The 17,748-nt window shown below is 37.0% G+C and overlaps 1 protein-coding gene across 1 annotated transcript; it reads right to left on the reverse strand.

The window, feature by feature from the left end:
* Window positions 1–5,797: 5,797 nt before the first annotated feature.
* Window positions 5,798–10,103, reverse strand: LOC116187247 (heparanase-like protein 3). Its single transcript, XM_031515901.1, has 9 exons — window positions 9,733–10,103; window positions 9,244–9,280; window positions 8,964–9,147; window positions 8,533–8,681; window positions 7,698–7,928; window positions 7,063–7,252; window positions 6,782–6,907; window positions 6,438–6,537; window positions 5,798–6,343 (listed from the first exon to the last, which is right to left on the reverse strand). Exons 1-9 carry the CDS (start codon window positions 9,967–9,969, stop codon window positions 5,963–5,965), a joined length of 1,635 nt encoding a protein of 544 aa, XP_031371761.1. The 5' UTR covers window positions 9,970–10,103; the 3' UTR covers window positions 5,798–5,962.
* Between the last annotated feature and the right edge of the window lie 7,645 nt (window positions 10,104–17,748).

Genomic DNA, 17,748 nt, shown 5'->3' on the forward strand with positions numbered 1-17,748 from the left:
GAAATAATGTTTTTCTTATCAGTTTGCGAATCCCTATCCCCAGATGCATCCTCCATTAGTGGGATCATCATGAATACTAATGGATCCATAAACAGAGTAAAACCACTACTGCAACAGAATATTCATATACATATACATCAACAAACGTGTCACTAGTTGTCCTGCTATGGTCCGAAGTCCCGTCACCCATGATGGGGTGTCTTTTTCTGCATGAACTTGAAGATTCTTAGGGCAGCATGGGGTGTGTGCCACTTAACAGGGCTCAAAAGCGGAATTTCTTGATTTCAGGTGAATGACGGGGTGCCGGTGTGCGTATAAATCCATTTGTTTGATATACAACTGAATAGTCGAAACTCAAAATGCGGATGCAGTTCCTACCTATGGCTACTCCTTTTCCCTAATCTTCCAAGTGGGTTTTCGGATGATTTGACCCAGTTGAAAATCAATGATTCCCAAGATAATATATTAGTAGAAGGAAAGGGACCATTTTCTCTTGAGAAAGGGCTTGCAAGCATTATTTCAGGAAACATTATGATTTTAAGTGATTGAAGTCTAGGAAGGATAAATTAATAAAAATGTATAATTAAAACAAAGCATAATACACATATATATTTTTAAAGAAAAGGAAAAAGATGGAGGGACACTTTAGAAACATCCTTCCTAGATTGAGATTGTAAGTGAGAGTAGGTACCAATGGTGTCAGAGCCAAGAAAGAGCAACTAGGGATGGTTCCATATTCCTTTGTTGTAGTTAAAAGACTAGGGAAGGTTCTATCCCAGACAAGTAGGCTTCCAATCGATGCACATTCTATGATTAGGTAGTCGTCAAAATTGACATGTCCATATGTTTATCGCACATGAATTCTTTAAAGAAATATGCCGTCTATGAAGAGGATTCAGTACATATGTTGCACTCGTCTTGTCCATATTTTTCTACATATATAATTGCCTTACTGTCAAAATCTTACTAGTCTTACTACACAGGCGGATCTTGATGTTAGTGGGGCCACAGGATGTAACAGCTGGGATTATTACCCGATCGGCCAGTCATCGCACCCTCACGGGTCATAAATTTCATGAAAATTTTTTGTATACAAGTTCATTGCAACTATCACATATGAATGCATAAAAAAAATGGAAACTGGAACTCGGCATTATTCGAGCTAGAAGTGAGAATTGCAAAGAACATCAATCCTATTGGCATCTGTATATTTGCTCCGTTTGGTTTTACAATCATGTTTTTAAAATTTTAACTATAACTTTAACTCTATTCACTACACAATAAAATCAACAACATAATTATTATTTTTCCTTTTTTCTTCAATTTTTAACCATTTAATTTAATTTTTATATTAAATTCTTTCAACTATCAATTACTTTTTTTCACAATTCAACGGCACAATCATTATTTTTTCTCAACTATTCATTATTTTTCACACTTTTTCTCATAATTCAACAACACAATCATTACAACCAAATTAAAATCAAAACTCAACTCTACTGAACTCTAAAACCAAACACACCATTGTTATCTGCAAAACAGAATGTGCTATGTGCAATTCGGTGTCCGACTGCTACACCTCACCATTATGAATCTAACATGACCAATACATACAGGCTGTGATGTTTATGACCAGGAGCCGAATAAATGCGATTGAGTATGAGCAAATGGTCACTGGATCTGACTGACTTAGTATCATGGGTTTTAACTCGGGAAATTGCCTGACGAATCAACATTTAAATCCTACCATTGAGAACTCTTCCCCACCGTTCGCAATCAAGTGGCAGTCTTCCCTAACGCTTACATCAGTTACCAATCATCTGGAGGTACTCGATAACCTGTCCTTGTGCGAGGGGCCACCTTCTTGCGGCAGAATCAATGTGCTGTTCCCAGATTATGTTTTCGACCGACACACGAACTTAGGCTGTCCTTTGCCCGTCAAGGTTGATCAACAGTAACGTGGTTCCTGTCTGCGATATGCTATGTCACACAGAACGCGTCTAGCCAATTCTAAGGTGTACCAGAGAATTAGCTAAAGTTCTATTTGCACTTACCAAATTCCCCCAGAACTTTGTGCTTAGCACCCTGCTTCGCATTATGCAATGCCGAAGAAGAGCACAGATAAATCACCAGTAAGTCTTGTTTTCTAGAAAACTAGAAAAGTAACTCCATAAAGTTATACCAGAACGGGACCAAGAATAAACATAAGATCGAAATATATTCGTTATGCATTAGTAGTACTAATATGAAACTGAAAAATATAAAGAATTAGTGAAATTTGCCGAAGACAAGTGGAGGCTGAAGAGAATTTAATTGCCTACCTATAGAAATCTGGATCCGGGAGGAATGTAGAACTGTTGAGCAAGCCGTAGCCCCCACCAATCAATGTCTGTCTGCAATGTGTTTTGGTATCATGAGTTGCTGCGATTCCGATCTGATCCAGGCACCTGTACAGTATTGCCAGTGAATTCTTCATTTCCCATATTTCTTACATAAAAAGTCATCAGGAAAAATCGGGAGCTCAGATATTCAACGATATTCTTCTGAACAAGGGTAAACATTTTGAAGAAATGCAACAGTTGTCAATAGCCAGGAGTTTTGCCTTACCAAAAGCTAGAGAGTCCAGAAGAAATTTTACTTCCATGAAAACATGAGAACCTGTCCCAATGTGGGATCCTTAACACAGTGAACAGTTCCAGGGGAAGTCTCGGGGGGGGGGGGGGGGGGGGGGGGGGAGTGCTAGTCTATAGTCTACAAATCAGAAGTTTATTGTAGTTTCAAGATTGTCTGATTATAATGTAGTCTGGTCTGTGACAATTCCTTATAGCATATGAACTGCTGTTTGAATGGGTGCCCTCTAGAAGATTAGTGGGATTTGAACAATAAAGACATGTTGTTTATAATGGGTAGAAGACAGTTGAAGCTCCCAATTCTGTTTCATGATCTCATTAAGGTTGAGATGTAATGTAAATATGTATTATTTTGGAGAATGGGGTTTGTGTCATCAACCTATAGGTTGTAATAAACCTTCAATTTGGTGCCGGCTTGCCCTAATTATAAAGTATTTTCAGTGAATTCTGAACTCTTGTATTGTAAACAAGGGTCCGGATAACATAGATTATCAATTGAGCGGACACCTCATGATTTGCATTTCTTTTATCTGGAGACTCGGATAAAGCCCACCCCAAGTGGAAGACATTCTTGATTGCGGGTTGATGATGACCACCCCATTGAAGGAACCATCACCTCGCTTTTTGGTTTGTACCCTGATATTCAAAAGTCCAGCGGGTACTGACTAATCAATTAATGATTTTCTCCATTCACAATACTCGAATTCGATACCTTGCTTAAAAGGAATAAGTACTAAACCACTTGAACCAACCCTAATTGGAAACCATCACCTCGTTTTCATGATGCAGCAAAAGTCCAAATCCAACTCTTATGTTTACCTCAATACAATATATCATCACTAAGTTCAAAGGACCGATGATCATAGGCTCTTATGGAAGTCAATCTTCTCATGAAAATTTTGTTTTTCTTATCAGTTTGTGATTAGTCCCCAGATGCATCTTCCACTAGTGGAATCATCACAAATGGATCTAGAAGGAGAATAAAACAACTGCAACATAACATTCATATACATACATGAACAAACGTGTCAGTAGTTGTCCTGTTGTGGTCTAGTCCCATCCTGATGGGGGTGTTTTTCTTTTTTTCTGCATGGACATTTTCAAGTATTAATATCACTAACATATAATACAACTAAGATTCTTGCGACACGGAAAGTTCCACTCACAGAAACCAATCTAGAATTTCTTGGTTTCAGTCGATCATGAGTGCTAGTGCACTAAAATCCATTTCTTCGATCTACAACCAATTTCAATAGTGGAAACGCGGATGCAGTTCCTCTTGCTACTTCTTTTTTTTTCCCCCCTTTCAAGTGGGTTTTCGTATAATTTTTTACCTAGTTAAAAATAATGATCCTGGATGCAGTTCTCTCACAAGTGGGTTTTCATATCACAAATATACTACAGAAGAAAAGGCATCACTTTCTCTCAAGAAAGGGTTTGAAAGCATTCTTTCAGTAAATATTATTTTAAGTGATTGAAGTCTAGGAAGGCTAAATTCAAACAGGTATTACTGAAAAAGCAATATAAAAAGAAAAAAAAATTGGAGAACACATAGAAACGTCGTTACTAAGTTGATTTTGTAAGTGAGAGTAGGCATTATGATGTCAGAGCCAAGAAGAGCAACTAGGGACGGTACCAACTTCGGTTGTAGGGAAGGTTCTATCCCGGACAAGTTTTGCTTCAGATACACATTATACGATTAGGTAGTCGTCAAAATTTGCCATGTCGATATATATTTATGACAAATGAATTTTTTAAAGAAATATCCCATCAAGTAAGAGGATTCGATGCAATGGCAGACTCGTCATGTCAATATTTTTAAGAAAACATTCAATTTGGTACTCGAATGATCAATTTGCCAAGATTTTGGTCCCTTAATGAATTTCGCCAACAATTTGGTCCTTGAAAGATTAGTTGGCCAACAATTTGGTCCTCAAAAGATTAATTTTGCCAACAATTTGGTCCCCTAGTAACTTTTGCCAACTATTTGGTCCTCGAAAGATTAGATGGCCAACAATTTGGTCTTCGAAAGATCAGTTGGCCAACAATTTGGTCCTCGAAAGACTGTCGCCAGACAATTTAGTCCCGACGTTAACCGAACGTCGACTCTGTGACGATAATCTGATATGGAAGCTGATATGGCTCATCCTTAACTAATGGCAATTGAAAATTTGATTTTTTAATAACCAAACCTGATATGACATCGTTTTGGTAGTCCCATCCCCTATCTTCTACAACGAAAACGAGAATCTCAACTAACTTGGAATCAACCGAGGTGGTCCAACCTGCACGAAACACGTGATGGAGTTATTGATTTCGCCACTTAGTCACGGTGTCTTCACACTTTGTGGAGAAATTTTCGAAATTAGGGTTGAAATGGGGAGGGGGAATGGAGGGATTTACAGAGTTAAGGGAGTGAAAATGTGAATAACGTCTTTTGGTATGGTGGGGGATGGAACAACATCGTTCAATTTCAGTAGGATTGTGGGGTTGAAGGGGGGACGAATGACCAAAACGATGTCATATCAGGTTTGCAATAAAAAAAATCTTTCAATTGCCATTAGTTAAGGATGTGCCATATCAGCTTCCAACTCAGATTATCGTCATCATGTCAATGGTCGGTTAACATCGGGAATAAATTGTCTGGCAGAACGGTCTTTTGATTACCAAATTGTTGACCAATTGATCTTTCGAAGACCAAATTGTTGACAAAATTCATTGAGAGACTAAATTGTTGGCAAAATTAATTTTTCGAGAACCAAATTATTGACCAACTAATATTTCGAGGACCAAATTATTGGCAAATTTATTGGGGGACCAAATTGTTGGCAAAATTAATCTTTCGAGGATCAAATTGTTGGCCAACTCATCTTTGATGGACCAAATTTTTGGCAAAATTTTTTGACGGACCAAGTTGTTGGCAAACTGATCTTTCGAGGACCAAATCGAATGTTTACTCAATATTTTTCTACATATATAATTGCCTTGCAGTCAAAATCTTACTAGTCTTACTACGCATGCGAATCTTGTTATTAGTGAGGCCGAACGTAACAATTGGGGTTATTACCCGATCGGCCAGCCACCGCACACTCCCATTTCACAAATTTCATGAAAAATTCTCGAATACAAGTTCATTGCAACCTATTGCAAATGAACGAAAAAAAAAGAAAAGAAACTGAAAAATGATGACATTGCATTGTTCGAGCTAGAAGTGAGAAGTGCACGGGACATTAATCCTATGGCATCTGTATATTTGTATCTGTAAAACAAAATGTGCTATGTGCAATTCGGTATCCGACTGCTACACCTCACTGTTATGAATCTAACACGACCTACAAACAGGCTGTGATGTTTATGCCCGGGAACCGTACAAATACGATCGAGTATGGGGCAATGGTCACCACATCTGACTGATTTAGTATCATGGGTTTTAACTCAGGAAAGTTGCCCGATGAATCTACGTTTAGAATCCTACCATTAAGAACGGTAACTTGAGTCTGTAAATCCCCAGCTTTTGCTGTCAATTGGTACTCTTCCCTAAAGCTTTGATTAGTTACTGATCCTCTGGAGGTGCTCGATAACCTGTCCTTGTGCGAAGGGCCACCTTCTTGCGGCAGAATCAATGTCCCGTTTTCAGAGTCGTCCTTGACCGAGACACGAACTTTGGCTGTCATTTTCCCATCGAGGTTTATCAACAGTAATGTAATTCCTGTCTGCAATGTGTTATGTCAGTCAGAGTAGAAACAGAACGTATTTAGCCAATTCCAAGGTTTTCTGGAGAATTAGCTGAAGTTTATTTGCACCTACCGAATTCTTGGAGCAGTGAGAATATGCGCGGATATTCTTCATGACCAAGAAGTTTGTGCTCAGCACTCTGCTCCCCATTAGGCGATGCCAAAGAAGAGCACTGCACGAGATAAACCATCACCAGTAAGAGCCTTGTTCTCCAGAAAACTAGAAAAGTAAAGGGTATCTCGAAACCAGAAACTTCCATAAAGATATGTCGAAACCAAACCAAAAAAATAAAAAAAAAGATCGAAACATATTCGATATGCATCAGTATAATTAAATGAAACTCAAAAACATTTACTAGAAGAATTAGTGAAATTTGCATAAGACAAATGGAGGCCGAAGAAAATTTAATTGCCTACCTATAGAAATCTGGATTGGGGAGAAATGTGGAACTGTTGAGTAAGCCATAGCCCCCACCAATCAATGTCTGTCTGCAATGTGTTTTGGTATCACGAGTTGCTGCAATTCCGAGCTGATCCAAGTACCTGCACAGTATCATCAGAGAATTCGTCATTTCCCGTATCTCTCACATAACAGTCATCAGGAAAATTCAGAGGCTCATATATCCACGATATTCTTCTGAATGCGTGGAAACATATTGAAACGCAACAATTGATAACAGTCTGGAGTTTTGCCTTACCAAAAGCTAGAGAGGAACGCATCAGTTACAAGGTGGCAGCCGCTGTTGGCGGCCCCACCTGCCTCTCCGACCCATGCAACCGCTGAAGTTCTGGAAGTTTGAAGATTATCCTGGAGGCCACTGACCGGGCTCACCACACCATTGAGGTAAGACGGGTCTAGGATCTTACCAATGAGGTGGTGATCAGCTCCTACGTAAATATGGCAGAATATTAAGAACGCTTTTCCCATTGCCGAATTAAGACTAAAATTAACAAGCGTATCAGTTATTGCAGCTAAATTTGCTTCAGCCCCGACATTTATGTTACGTGTTGGGCCGTGGAGATGTTCCTGGGTTCTGCTTCTGTGCAAACCGTTTTCTTTCGATTGCAACAGCAAAAAGCAATTATCTTCTTGGTCAGAAAACAGAGAAGCTTGTCGAATTATTGACTAATGTTTCATTTTTGTCTTCCAATATGAAATTGGAAAATGAGATTAGAAACACGGTTTGAAGTTTCCCAGGTTTCCATAAAAGCTAGTTTCTATTTATTCATGCCCTTTTTCCAGTGTGAAAGCATCCCGAAATCTTTCTGCAATCCAACAGGACCAAATAATCCGATGGAACGACCGAAAAGTCCAGTTTTGAGCATTGTTTACCTACTCCAAGGTTGTAAATGTGGTGGGTGACTACTTGGACGGTATCGTTAGCTAGATCCACGAAGTCTTTGAACCAGTTCCGATCAAAGAATCCTCCTGGTGCCATTATCAATGGCTTCACCACAAAACCGCTGTAGACATCATTCACCAGGTTCTGGAGGGCTTTTAAGTCGGACGCGTATTGCTCCGGTGTGAGCCTTGTTCCAATCCCCTTCCCGCTCAGCTCGTTTCCTAATATGCATGGAAAAACAGGGGTCAGAAAGAGATACTCCTATATGAATTTGGTCAATGAGCATATGAAAATTTCAGTGTTGAGGATCGAACTTGAGAATTATACGAGTTATTTGTTATTTCTCGTAAATGGACTTTTATTACCAGGAAAAAAAATATAAGGGGTTTTGCTAATATGACTTCGTGTCACCATGACGCGTTTAGTATTTTCAGTTCAAGCGCTTAATACTTCAATTCAAGTGTTTAATATTTTCATGATTAGTACAAGTTTTTCTTACTTCTACTTTCAATTTAAGTGTTTAGTATTACGATTGAAGTGTTTATTATTTTGTATAATCCATCACAAATAGCAAAAGTACTAAATATTTTAACCAAAATACTGAATGTTTGAACTAAAATACTAAGTGTGTCACGATAAGATAGAATCATATTAGAATTTCCGAAAATGTAAATGTACTTTGACTTAGTCGTCACCAGAAGGGGTTTTACTTTTTGTTGCTTAGTCCTTAAGATTCATTCTGTGCAATCAACTTCTCAATCTTGTAACTGTTGTCTAAATGGGTCCTTTTCTCAAAGAGGAGAGTTAAAAGGTTCATGAACTTACCGAGCTCCCAACCTAGGATGCGATAGCCTTTGTTGGCTGTATATCTCAGGAGAGCCTCCGCATTGCTCGAGTTCCAATCTCCCACGACTGAGAAGCTCGATTCCACACTCCTCCCGTACAACACATTTAACCCGAAAGTGACTATAGCCCTGTATTTTATTGAGGAACAAACAATTTAATAGGTAAGTTCACCTTCATGTCTGTAGTCAATACATTGCCGATGCATACGCATCTTATTGATAAGATTACAAGTAATATGAGCAGTTACTCATTATTTTAATGAGTTAATTCACTATTTGATGTGATTGCCATTTCTTTGATATAACATTTTGCATATGAAAGGAATCCATGGAGACCAATTTATATATATTCTTGATGGTTGGATTGTGATATTCGAGACAGGGTACTTAATCTAGGGTACTTAATCTTACCCTGTTTGTTTGAAGAATGAGTGCAACTCATCCCACCGAGACATTGGCAAGCAGCCTTCAGAAAAACCGAATAGCCCGGAACTATTCACCGCCATAGGATTGCAGGGCTTCAAGTCTCCAGGTGTTTCATATATCATCCTGTCCTGTAACGTGCCTCCCATTCTAATCTTCAGCGGCGAGAATGCTGCATCACATTAGTCCATGATTAAATTCAAAGACAGTCCAAAACTTTTCACAGATATGTTCTGTTCTTGAAGCATGAAAATTATGCGGCTCTTACCTTTAACGGCATTCTGCAGAATCTTATTGTTCAGATCCTGCAGTGTGAAATTCGCCATATTACTGAATCACAGAACACGAAAGAAAAAAGTTCGACAAGTAAAGAAAGCCGGTATTTGAATAAGTGGTATTCGAGAAGTTTTCTCATTTTTTCCCTCCCCGAGTCTTCTGGAACTCTTTTCCTTTCCCCAATCATCTGGCTCTGCAGATATCAAAAAGGGGAATATGGGAGACTTTTTGAGGGGCTGAAACTTGACGTGAAATTCCTGGTATTTCTACAGAGCTTGTGTTTTCATTTTCAAAGAAAATACTTCTGAAAACTATTTATCCTTTTCCAACCTTTCTACTCTCCCAAAGAATGAGAGTGGACCGATAATTTTCCCGGAACCAAAATGGGCCTCCAGGAAGCTGCAATAGATATGAATGATGGACTGTTTGTACAGTCGGGGGAAATAAATTAATGTATCCGAAGAGAGTCTACTCTACTTACCAGATCTAGAAGAGTGGCTTTTCCCCAGCAAAACCCGTGATCGCAATGATCAGAAGGGCCGTAATCGAGGGTGGCACAGATGAAATTATGATCAGTTTCAGCAATGGAAGCTGTTCCATTGATGAACACGTTCCCCTCGACGACTTCGGAGACCTTGGAAGCAGAGTCATGCAGAAGCACGTAGAACAAAACACACAAGCCCAGGATGAAAACCAGAGAACCAATCATTGTAAACATTTGGAATTTGACTTATAGTTTTCAATGTTTTTCCTCTTTTTTTTTTTTTGGTCTTAGGAAAGTATTGCAGAGGAAAGGAAAGAACACTTCATGCGAGAGAACAGAAAGGCAAGACAAGGGGATGCTCTGCTGCTATGGGCTGTTCTGGTCCGTTTAAATACTTTTGGCCTTTTCAAATTTGGCTGTTGTGAGGAACTGTCCTTCCCCATTGACTTCACATGTTTATAAAGACCAAAATTGATACTTGGATTGACCCAAATTAAAAATAAAAAGAAAATGCAACATGGGTATATAGTTGGTTTCTATTTCTCGTTTGCCTATGTATAGCCAGCATAAAAGAGAATTTGGAGGCCAAAACGTCATACAGAATATTTTTTGGTGGCATTGCAGGAACTTATATTTCTATTCTCGGATTAGCGGGAGACCAATGGCTCGAAGAAGCGGATTTCTATGCCTCCAGGTCTATAATTCAATACAACATACCACTTGGCTCAGTTTTGGCTGCATTTGAATCGGAATTTTTTTTTGGGAATATAATTTCTTTTTCTCCAATTACGAAGAGATCCCCTAAACCTAATAAATGACTAGGAAATGGAAAATAAAGGACCACTAAAAATTAAATTCAAACTGATCAAAATCTTAATTTTAGGCGAGAGTGTAGACCTACTGCATGCACGATAATCCATTTTCTTAGGAATACAAGTTACAAAGAAGTTGCCCCTTGGAATATGATCATGCTTATTTTCTGGCGGGGACTTCCAGCCCATTAAATACTAAGAAGTATGTCATGATGGGAATTTCCCCAAGAAATTATCTATTAAGGCATTATATTTAAGATAAACGTATGCCAAGAAAAATTAGACTTCATTTTTAACGGAAAAGCTTCAAGAAAATAATTTCTATCTTTACTTAGTAACATGACTCATTATTTATTTTCTCGGTTATAAGGGAGGTCAATGGGGTTACTACACTAAAATAGAAATCCTAATATCTAATAAAAGACTAAGGATAATTCCATCACGATAATCAAACTTGTAACCTCATAATTGATAGAAGAGAGCGTGCGCAATTATGTTATACTATTTTTTCTCAACGAGGCTTATTATTTAGGATTAAAAAAAGATCACTTTTTTTTTCCTGATGCGTCTATGATTAATCCCTTTCCCCCATAGGAAAAATAATGCTATTAGAGGAAATGAAAGAACTTTTTTCCCCCTTTTAACTAAAATGGGTGATTGAGATTTGGAGCTTCCTTTCCCATTTCAATCTCGTTTTGTGGGCATTGGCCACTAGCTAGGCCCCGTTGCCACCTCCGCCTCTACATTTCACGTTTTGCTTAATTTCTGTCTTAGTCCAGTTCTCCAGCAGGTTCGTCAAGGCTAGCCTCATCATTAAAGGGGAATTGCCATGCCACCGTTGCTTCCGACGTCAAGATAGTAAATGCATTTCCTGCATTTCCTCTTTACCTTCCATTGATATATCTTTGGCTATTTTTCGTTGACGAGATTTCCTTTGATTCTGGGTATTTTTTGGCTTTTCTTCGTTGTCAAGTAAGCTCTTAAGAAATGCTAATTTGTTTCATTATTGGATCTAGGATTGTGGATATTTCTTGATTTTGTTCCTCACAATAAGTATTCTTGATTTGTTATCCTCTTCTCGCCGGAAGATTCTCGATTTCCTCGCTCTTAAAAATCGAGTTTTTATCTATCTATTGTTTATTATGTTCAATAATTGTCTATTAACGATCTGCAGAATTAGTTCTCCTAACTATATTTCCGATGGAATGATCAATGGGAAGATCGCAATCCATGCCGTCACCAGAGGAGCCCTGCTCTTGGATGTGCTGATTCAATCATAGTTCATTGTGTTGTAGTTTGAACTTGGAGAAAATAAATAAATATCATTTTATTATCCTTGAATATTTTTCCTGAATGTATATGCAAATCATGATCTCATTTGGAAAAATAATTATGCTATTTATAGAATAATTTCATAAAAAAAGATAACAAGCCTTCCCAATGTTTAGTTACTTAACTGAAATTTTTCCATATTAAAATACACCCTTTTCGATATATGCGTATATTTATATATTCACGATTTATCACCATAAAAGGAACAAAAAGGATAACAAAAAAGAAAAATTTGTGTGGAGCAATGCATTTTCCAATGGTTCGTTGACTGCTTCGGTGCGGGAATTCAATTTCTTGCTCTTTAAAATGAGTTTTAATCTATCTGTTGTTTATTATGTCCAATAATTCCTTCCATGACTTTTTCACATAAGCATATTGGACTCATGAAATTCTTTCGTTCATACCCCTCTGCTCGTGATTAGCCATATATTCGAATTTATAATAACATATAAAAGCCGGTAAGTACTTATGAGAAGTCATTATTTGATTGTCTTCTTAACTTCTCGAAGTATTTAATTCTTTGATAACTTAATTATATTTTCCGTGAGATATGAGACCAAAGTCCAATAAATAAATATTTTTATTTGTGCGGGGTTGCCCATAGTTATTAGGAATTAAACCCCTTTCATTTTCTCTTTTGGAGGATATGAGGAGAGCAGATGGCAATTGGATATTCTCCACTTCAGTTGACAATGATTGTTAAATATCGTGATGTATTTTTCAGTAGACAAGTACCTTTTTTTCTTTTTTTGTGAAGTTTCGCCCTTAATTAAGTCACTATGAGCTGACAAATATAATAAAGTTTAATAGTCAGCGGTCTAGAACCCTTTTTCTTCGCCCCTCCCCTCCTTATTGGTGTGAATTATACTGCATTGCCTACATGGGGCCATGAAGGGCCAATCACACGTTTCCAAGAGACATGAGAGAAACGACTAATAACAAGCACACTTCTTGGGTGGGTGTCTATCATCTCCCTCTCATTATACAAATCCTCGTAATTGCGTTGATCATGATTTTCTAGATGACTTTTGGGCGATGATCAATATAATGGATCAGCAACCAATTAAATTTTCACCTGACGGGCGGAGTTTGCTAGAGGGTTCTCGTCGAAACTCTTCTTCTTATGGCTAGTTTGGTTCTTTAGAAAAGGTAACAGCTAACTAAGATGTGCCCTCCTCGATAGCATCGGTTGTAAGATGGTGTGCATACCCTTACTGGAGGCACTTCAAACTCTTGTGACTGCATCCCCCATCCTTATGTATCTCATGTTGTATATCACTGCCGTAAGTAATTGTATCATAATATCGAGCGGCTCTATATGTTTGGTTTTTCTTGTTTCTTGTGTGATTTCCAGCTGCCAGTTCTTGTTAGTAGAGTTTTCATGCGACTGTTATGTATCATTCATTAAATGAAATGAATATTTCTTAATACAGCAATATCATAATTTCTATGACAACAAAAAAAGAGCAAAAGACCTCTCAAAAAAAAAAGAAAGCAAAAAGACCTTAATAATGGCCGACGACCCAACCTCCCATTTTTACGAGAGATTGATTTATCAAAATAAATTGTTTAGTTCTGAATTAGAACAAGAGCAATTGTACATACACGTTTTTCCCATTTTTTGTAGTCTTGATTTGACTGGCAATTTCCTTCATATCCGGCAAGATCCTGGGAAATTTTCAGAAGATTAATTGCCCTTTGCTCTGATCACGACGTGTTTTTATTGAATTTTGAATCGATGGTCTATAAAAAAAAAAATTAATCAACTAACAGCGGAGTGACAGTTATTTATTTTCTGATAAATTGTATACCATATCATCCCGACCCCCTTTTTTTCCTATCTATTCTTTTAACACTTCCACTTGCCTTTGACCGACTTGCGCAAATCTACTTTCCGAGGAACTTAAATAGTAGGACCAGGATGTAATATGCATTTCCCTGTTAGACGACGACGACTGTCAGCATGCATCTCCATTTTCGATCGATGATCTAGACCGATTCTCACGATACATCAGCCAAGGTTTGCACTTCGTTGTCAGACTCTTTCGTTGTCGGGGAAGTATCATTTAGAACATTCATCATTGCATCTCTGTTGCGGGAGGCTCCTCGCGGGCACTTCCGATGTAATTTCGGTCTTTAATTGATTACATCGATTGCGAACACCTTGCATTTGCTACACTTCTTTGGGACCTAGCTAGGGAACTTTCGAACAGTGATGTCAACATCGAAGCTACTGCAAGGACCTCATCTTCCCAATCTAATCGCTCCATATATAAACATTAATTAGCGAAGCCAAGTCTCTGGACCGAGGAAGGTGCGTTCTAAGCTTACCGAACCTTAATTATTAGCAACCTACTCGAATGGGCCCGACATATGCGGGTTAGAATTGTTTGATAAGCTACAATAATTTTTCGATGGACTAATAATTTACAAAATTATTATTATAAATTCTTTCATTAGAATCTCCATAAAATGAGATTTTCTTTATTCTTATACATACATATATATATATATATAGCATTTTATGCATGCTATCTATTATATTGATATATTGAGCAATTTCAGGATTAAACCCACTGTCAAAATATATCATTTCTCTATTCCAAAAAATCTATATATATATATATCATTTCTCTATTATTCGAAAAATATCTCAATGAATATATTTTATTTTATGAAAAAATTCCTGGACATATCACAGTTTCAAAACAAGTATCATAGTGCATCATATTTCGAAAAATTAACATAATGCATCACGAAAAATTTGAAATTTTTTACCGTGCATCATTTCCATCAACTGATAAATGGAAAGCTGACGTGACACTTTATTTGGACAAACAATGCCAATGCGACCAAGCTTACTCAGCATCTGGGTCCCACCTGGCCATTAAAATATGATGCACTATGAAAATTATTTTCAGACTATGATGCCCAGTGTCATTTTCCCATTTTAATATTTGTTTGTTAACTTATTTCCTAAAACGGAAAGGCACTAACAACCATATACAAACTGTCATGTCCTGAACAATCTTGCTCATATCTCTCTTCCATTTTTTGTAATATTTGGCACCGGTTTGCTTATCGATCAGGAGACATGGCATCCATCGTCGGAAGAGCCACAAAACCTCATGCGGTGTGTTCAGGGCCACATTAACGCAACTCTCAAACTTGTTGTCGAGGAAATCAAGCCCTTCTCTAGAGTTGACCATTCATCTGTGGTTGAACTCTGTGTTGACGAAAGCGATGTGGAAGCCCTTGCAAGAGCTCTGCGAGTTTGAGGGTTGCGTTAATGTGGTCCTGACTCGAGTAAGTGAAACACATCGCATGAGGTTTTATGACTCAGCCGACGATGGAGGCCATGTCTCCTGATCGATCGGCAAACTCGTGCCAAACATTATAAAAAATGGAAGAGAGATAGGAATAAGATCGTTCAGGATATGACAATTTGTATATGGTCGTTAGTGCCTTTCCGTTTTAGGAAATAAGTTAACAAACAAATATTGAAATGAGAAAATGACACAGTGCATCACAATTTGAAAGTAATTTTCAAAGTGCATCATATTTTCATGGCCAGGTGGGACTCAGATGCTGAATAAGCACAGCCACATTGGCATCATTTGTCCATATAACGTGCCACGTCAGCTTTCCGTCCATCAGTTGATGGAAATGATACATGATGAAAATTTTTAAAATTTTCGTGATGCACCATGTTAATTTTTCGAAATATAATACACTATGATACTTGTTTTCAAACTGTGATGCACAGTGTCATTTTCCCTTATTTTATTCATACAACAAAAAAGTAACAATGAATAATGTACCAAATTTAATGTATTACTGCACAACTCTATACATATTACCTAAATAATAAAATTCAATATATTATAAATAAATGTAATTACAAGATATTATTTAAGAGTTTTCTTTTTTTGTTTTTTTTGATTCAGTAAATGAGTTAAAGTCTTTTTGACTTTTAAAATCAAGGCGTTAATGCGACATTGCATCAAGTGTCACGTCCTTATTAGTGGTAACTCGAAAAGCCTCGCAATCAAAAGCACGCTTCGTCCTACGTAGCACATTACGAGGCGTCGCTTCAACTTTTATTATTTATATAAATATATAGCTATAGATATAGATGTAGCAAATTAATGATTTTACTTTGACGAAAAAATGCAAGAGAATTGGAGGATTCTGTGGTGCAATCAATAAAATTGGTTGCACCATACCATCAAATTTATTACTAAAAATATTAGTAAAATTTAAGTATTTTAGTGAAAGTTTAAATAAAATTCTTTGACATTTGTGGTATTTTTATTTCCAAATTTGAATATTTTACTTGGAACTAAGTTTAACATGGTTTGGAATTTATGTTGTTTAATTTCTCTATTAGTAATTTACTAAAAATTCAAGTAACTTACTAGAAATTTTAATAATTTACTAGTAATTTACTCTGATTGTACGGTGCAATCGATCGCACCATAGACTTTAATGAGAGAATCCCATAAAGTTGAATTCAAAGTGGCATATGCTCCTCTAATTCAACCTATTTACCGTAAAATCAAGGGCTATATACCGGTTACGTCCCGTGGACCAAACACTCTATTCAAAAGGTATTGAGATCAGGGAATCACAATGTGCACAAGAGTTTCTAGGTGCAATTACTTGCACCATAAAGTCAAACTAACTCCAATTTGTAATAACTGACTTGAATTTCTAGAAAATTGCTGATGAAGAAAATAAATTACTAACAAAGAAATAAATTATACATATTTCAAAGTAAATTACACATTTCAAAATAAATTGCACAAATTTTGAATTAAAATACATAGATCTTGAAGAATTTTACTTAATATTTTAGTAAAATGCTTAACTTTTACTCACATATTTAGTCATTTACTTAATGGTATGGTGCAACCAATTTTATTAATTGCACCATAGAATTTTCATATAGAGGTCAATATGGTAGCAATTTTCGTGATAATAATGAGATTTTTCTGTCTTTAAAGTAAGTTCTGAATAGATGACTTGTTTACTTGTTCCAAGTCTCATCTCAATGTCATGAAGTCCAACTTGAGTCAGTCCCCGTGTCATGGCCCGAATGGTCTTAAATCTCTAGAAAAGTCTCCACAAGGAAACTACTGGGAAGTCGTTCTCATGAAATATTATTAATGGTGCTTTGGAAAATGAATGAAGTGTTCAATGGGGGAGTTCATTTTGTCTGATAATTGAAAAAATGTATGATATGCTTTTTATTTTGCTTTCCCAATGAAAGAATTGTTCAAAGGGAGCCGACATTAAGAGGTTGAAAGTTGTTCGAATGCAATGACACGTGCTCAATTTGAAACCAAACGATTCTTACACAGATTAACTAAAATTGGTCGGTACATATATCAACGGGATGAGAGGAACTGTAAAAAAATCAACGATTGTCATTTAAAGGGATTTCTAGCGCCTAGTTTAGGGATTTGCATGTTTAATAATCGCTATCCAGAAAGCTTAGAGATTAAAGAATATTCTGATGATCTAACGATGGTAGTGGGCAAGTCGGATACATCAAGCTGGACTCTGATTATGTTAAAAGCACGGCATAGAATTGATATTTGAGAAGATGTATCTTTTACCGATTTAAACGTGAGAATTACTTCATGAGCTCGGATTCAGCAAAAAAAAATAAAAAATAATGCTTGACTTGGGACTAAGTCAAAGAAGATGGACTTTCTCTGTGTCTCTCTCTCTCACGTTTTCTTTTTCTTTTTTCTTTTTCAATTACATTTCTTGACGGATTATTGACCGTTTTGGGTTGGTGCCTGACGTTGAGTTGCCTTCTGATGGAAAAAAGAAGTGCCTGAATTTTTTTAATTGGAAAAAA

This window comes from Punica granatum, chromosome 8 (genome assembly GCF_007655135.1).
Source record: "Punica granatum isolate Tunisia-2019 chromosome 8, ASM765513v2, whole genome shotgun sequence".
Classification (NCBI taxonomy): domain Eukaryota; kingdom Viridiplantae; phylum Streptophyta; class Magnoliopsida; order Myrtales; family Lythraceae; genus Punica; species Punica granatum.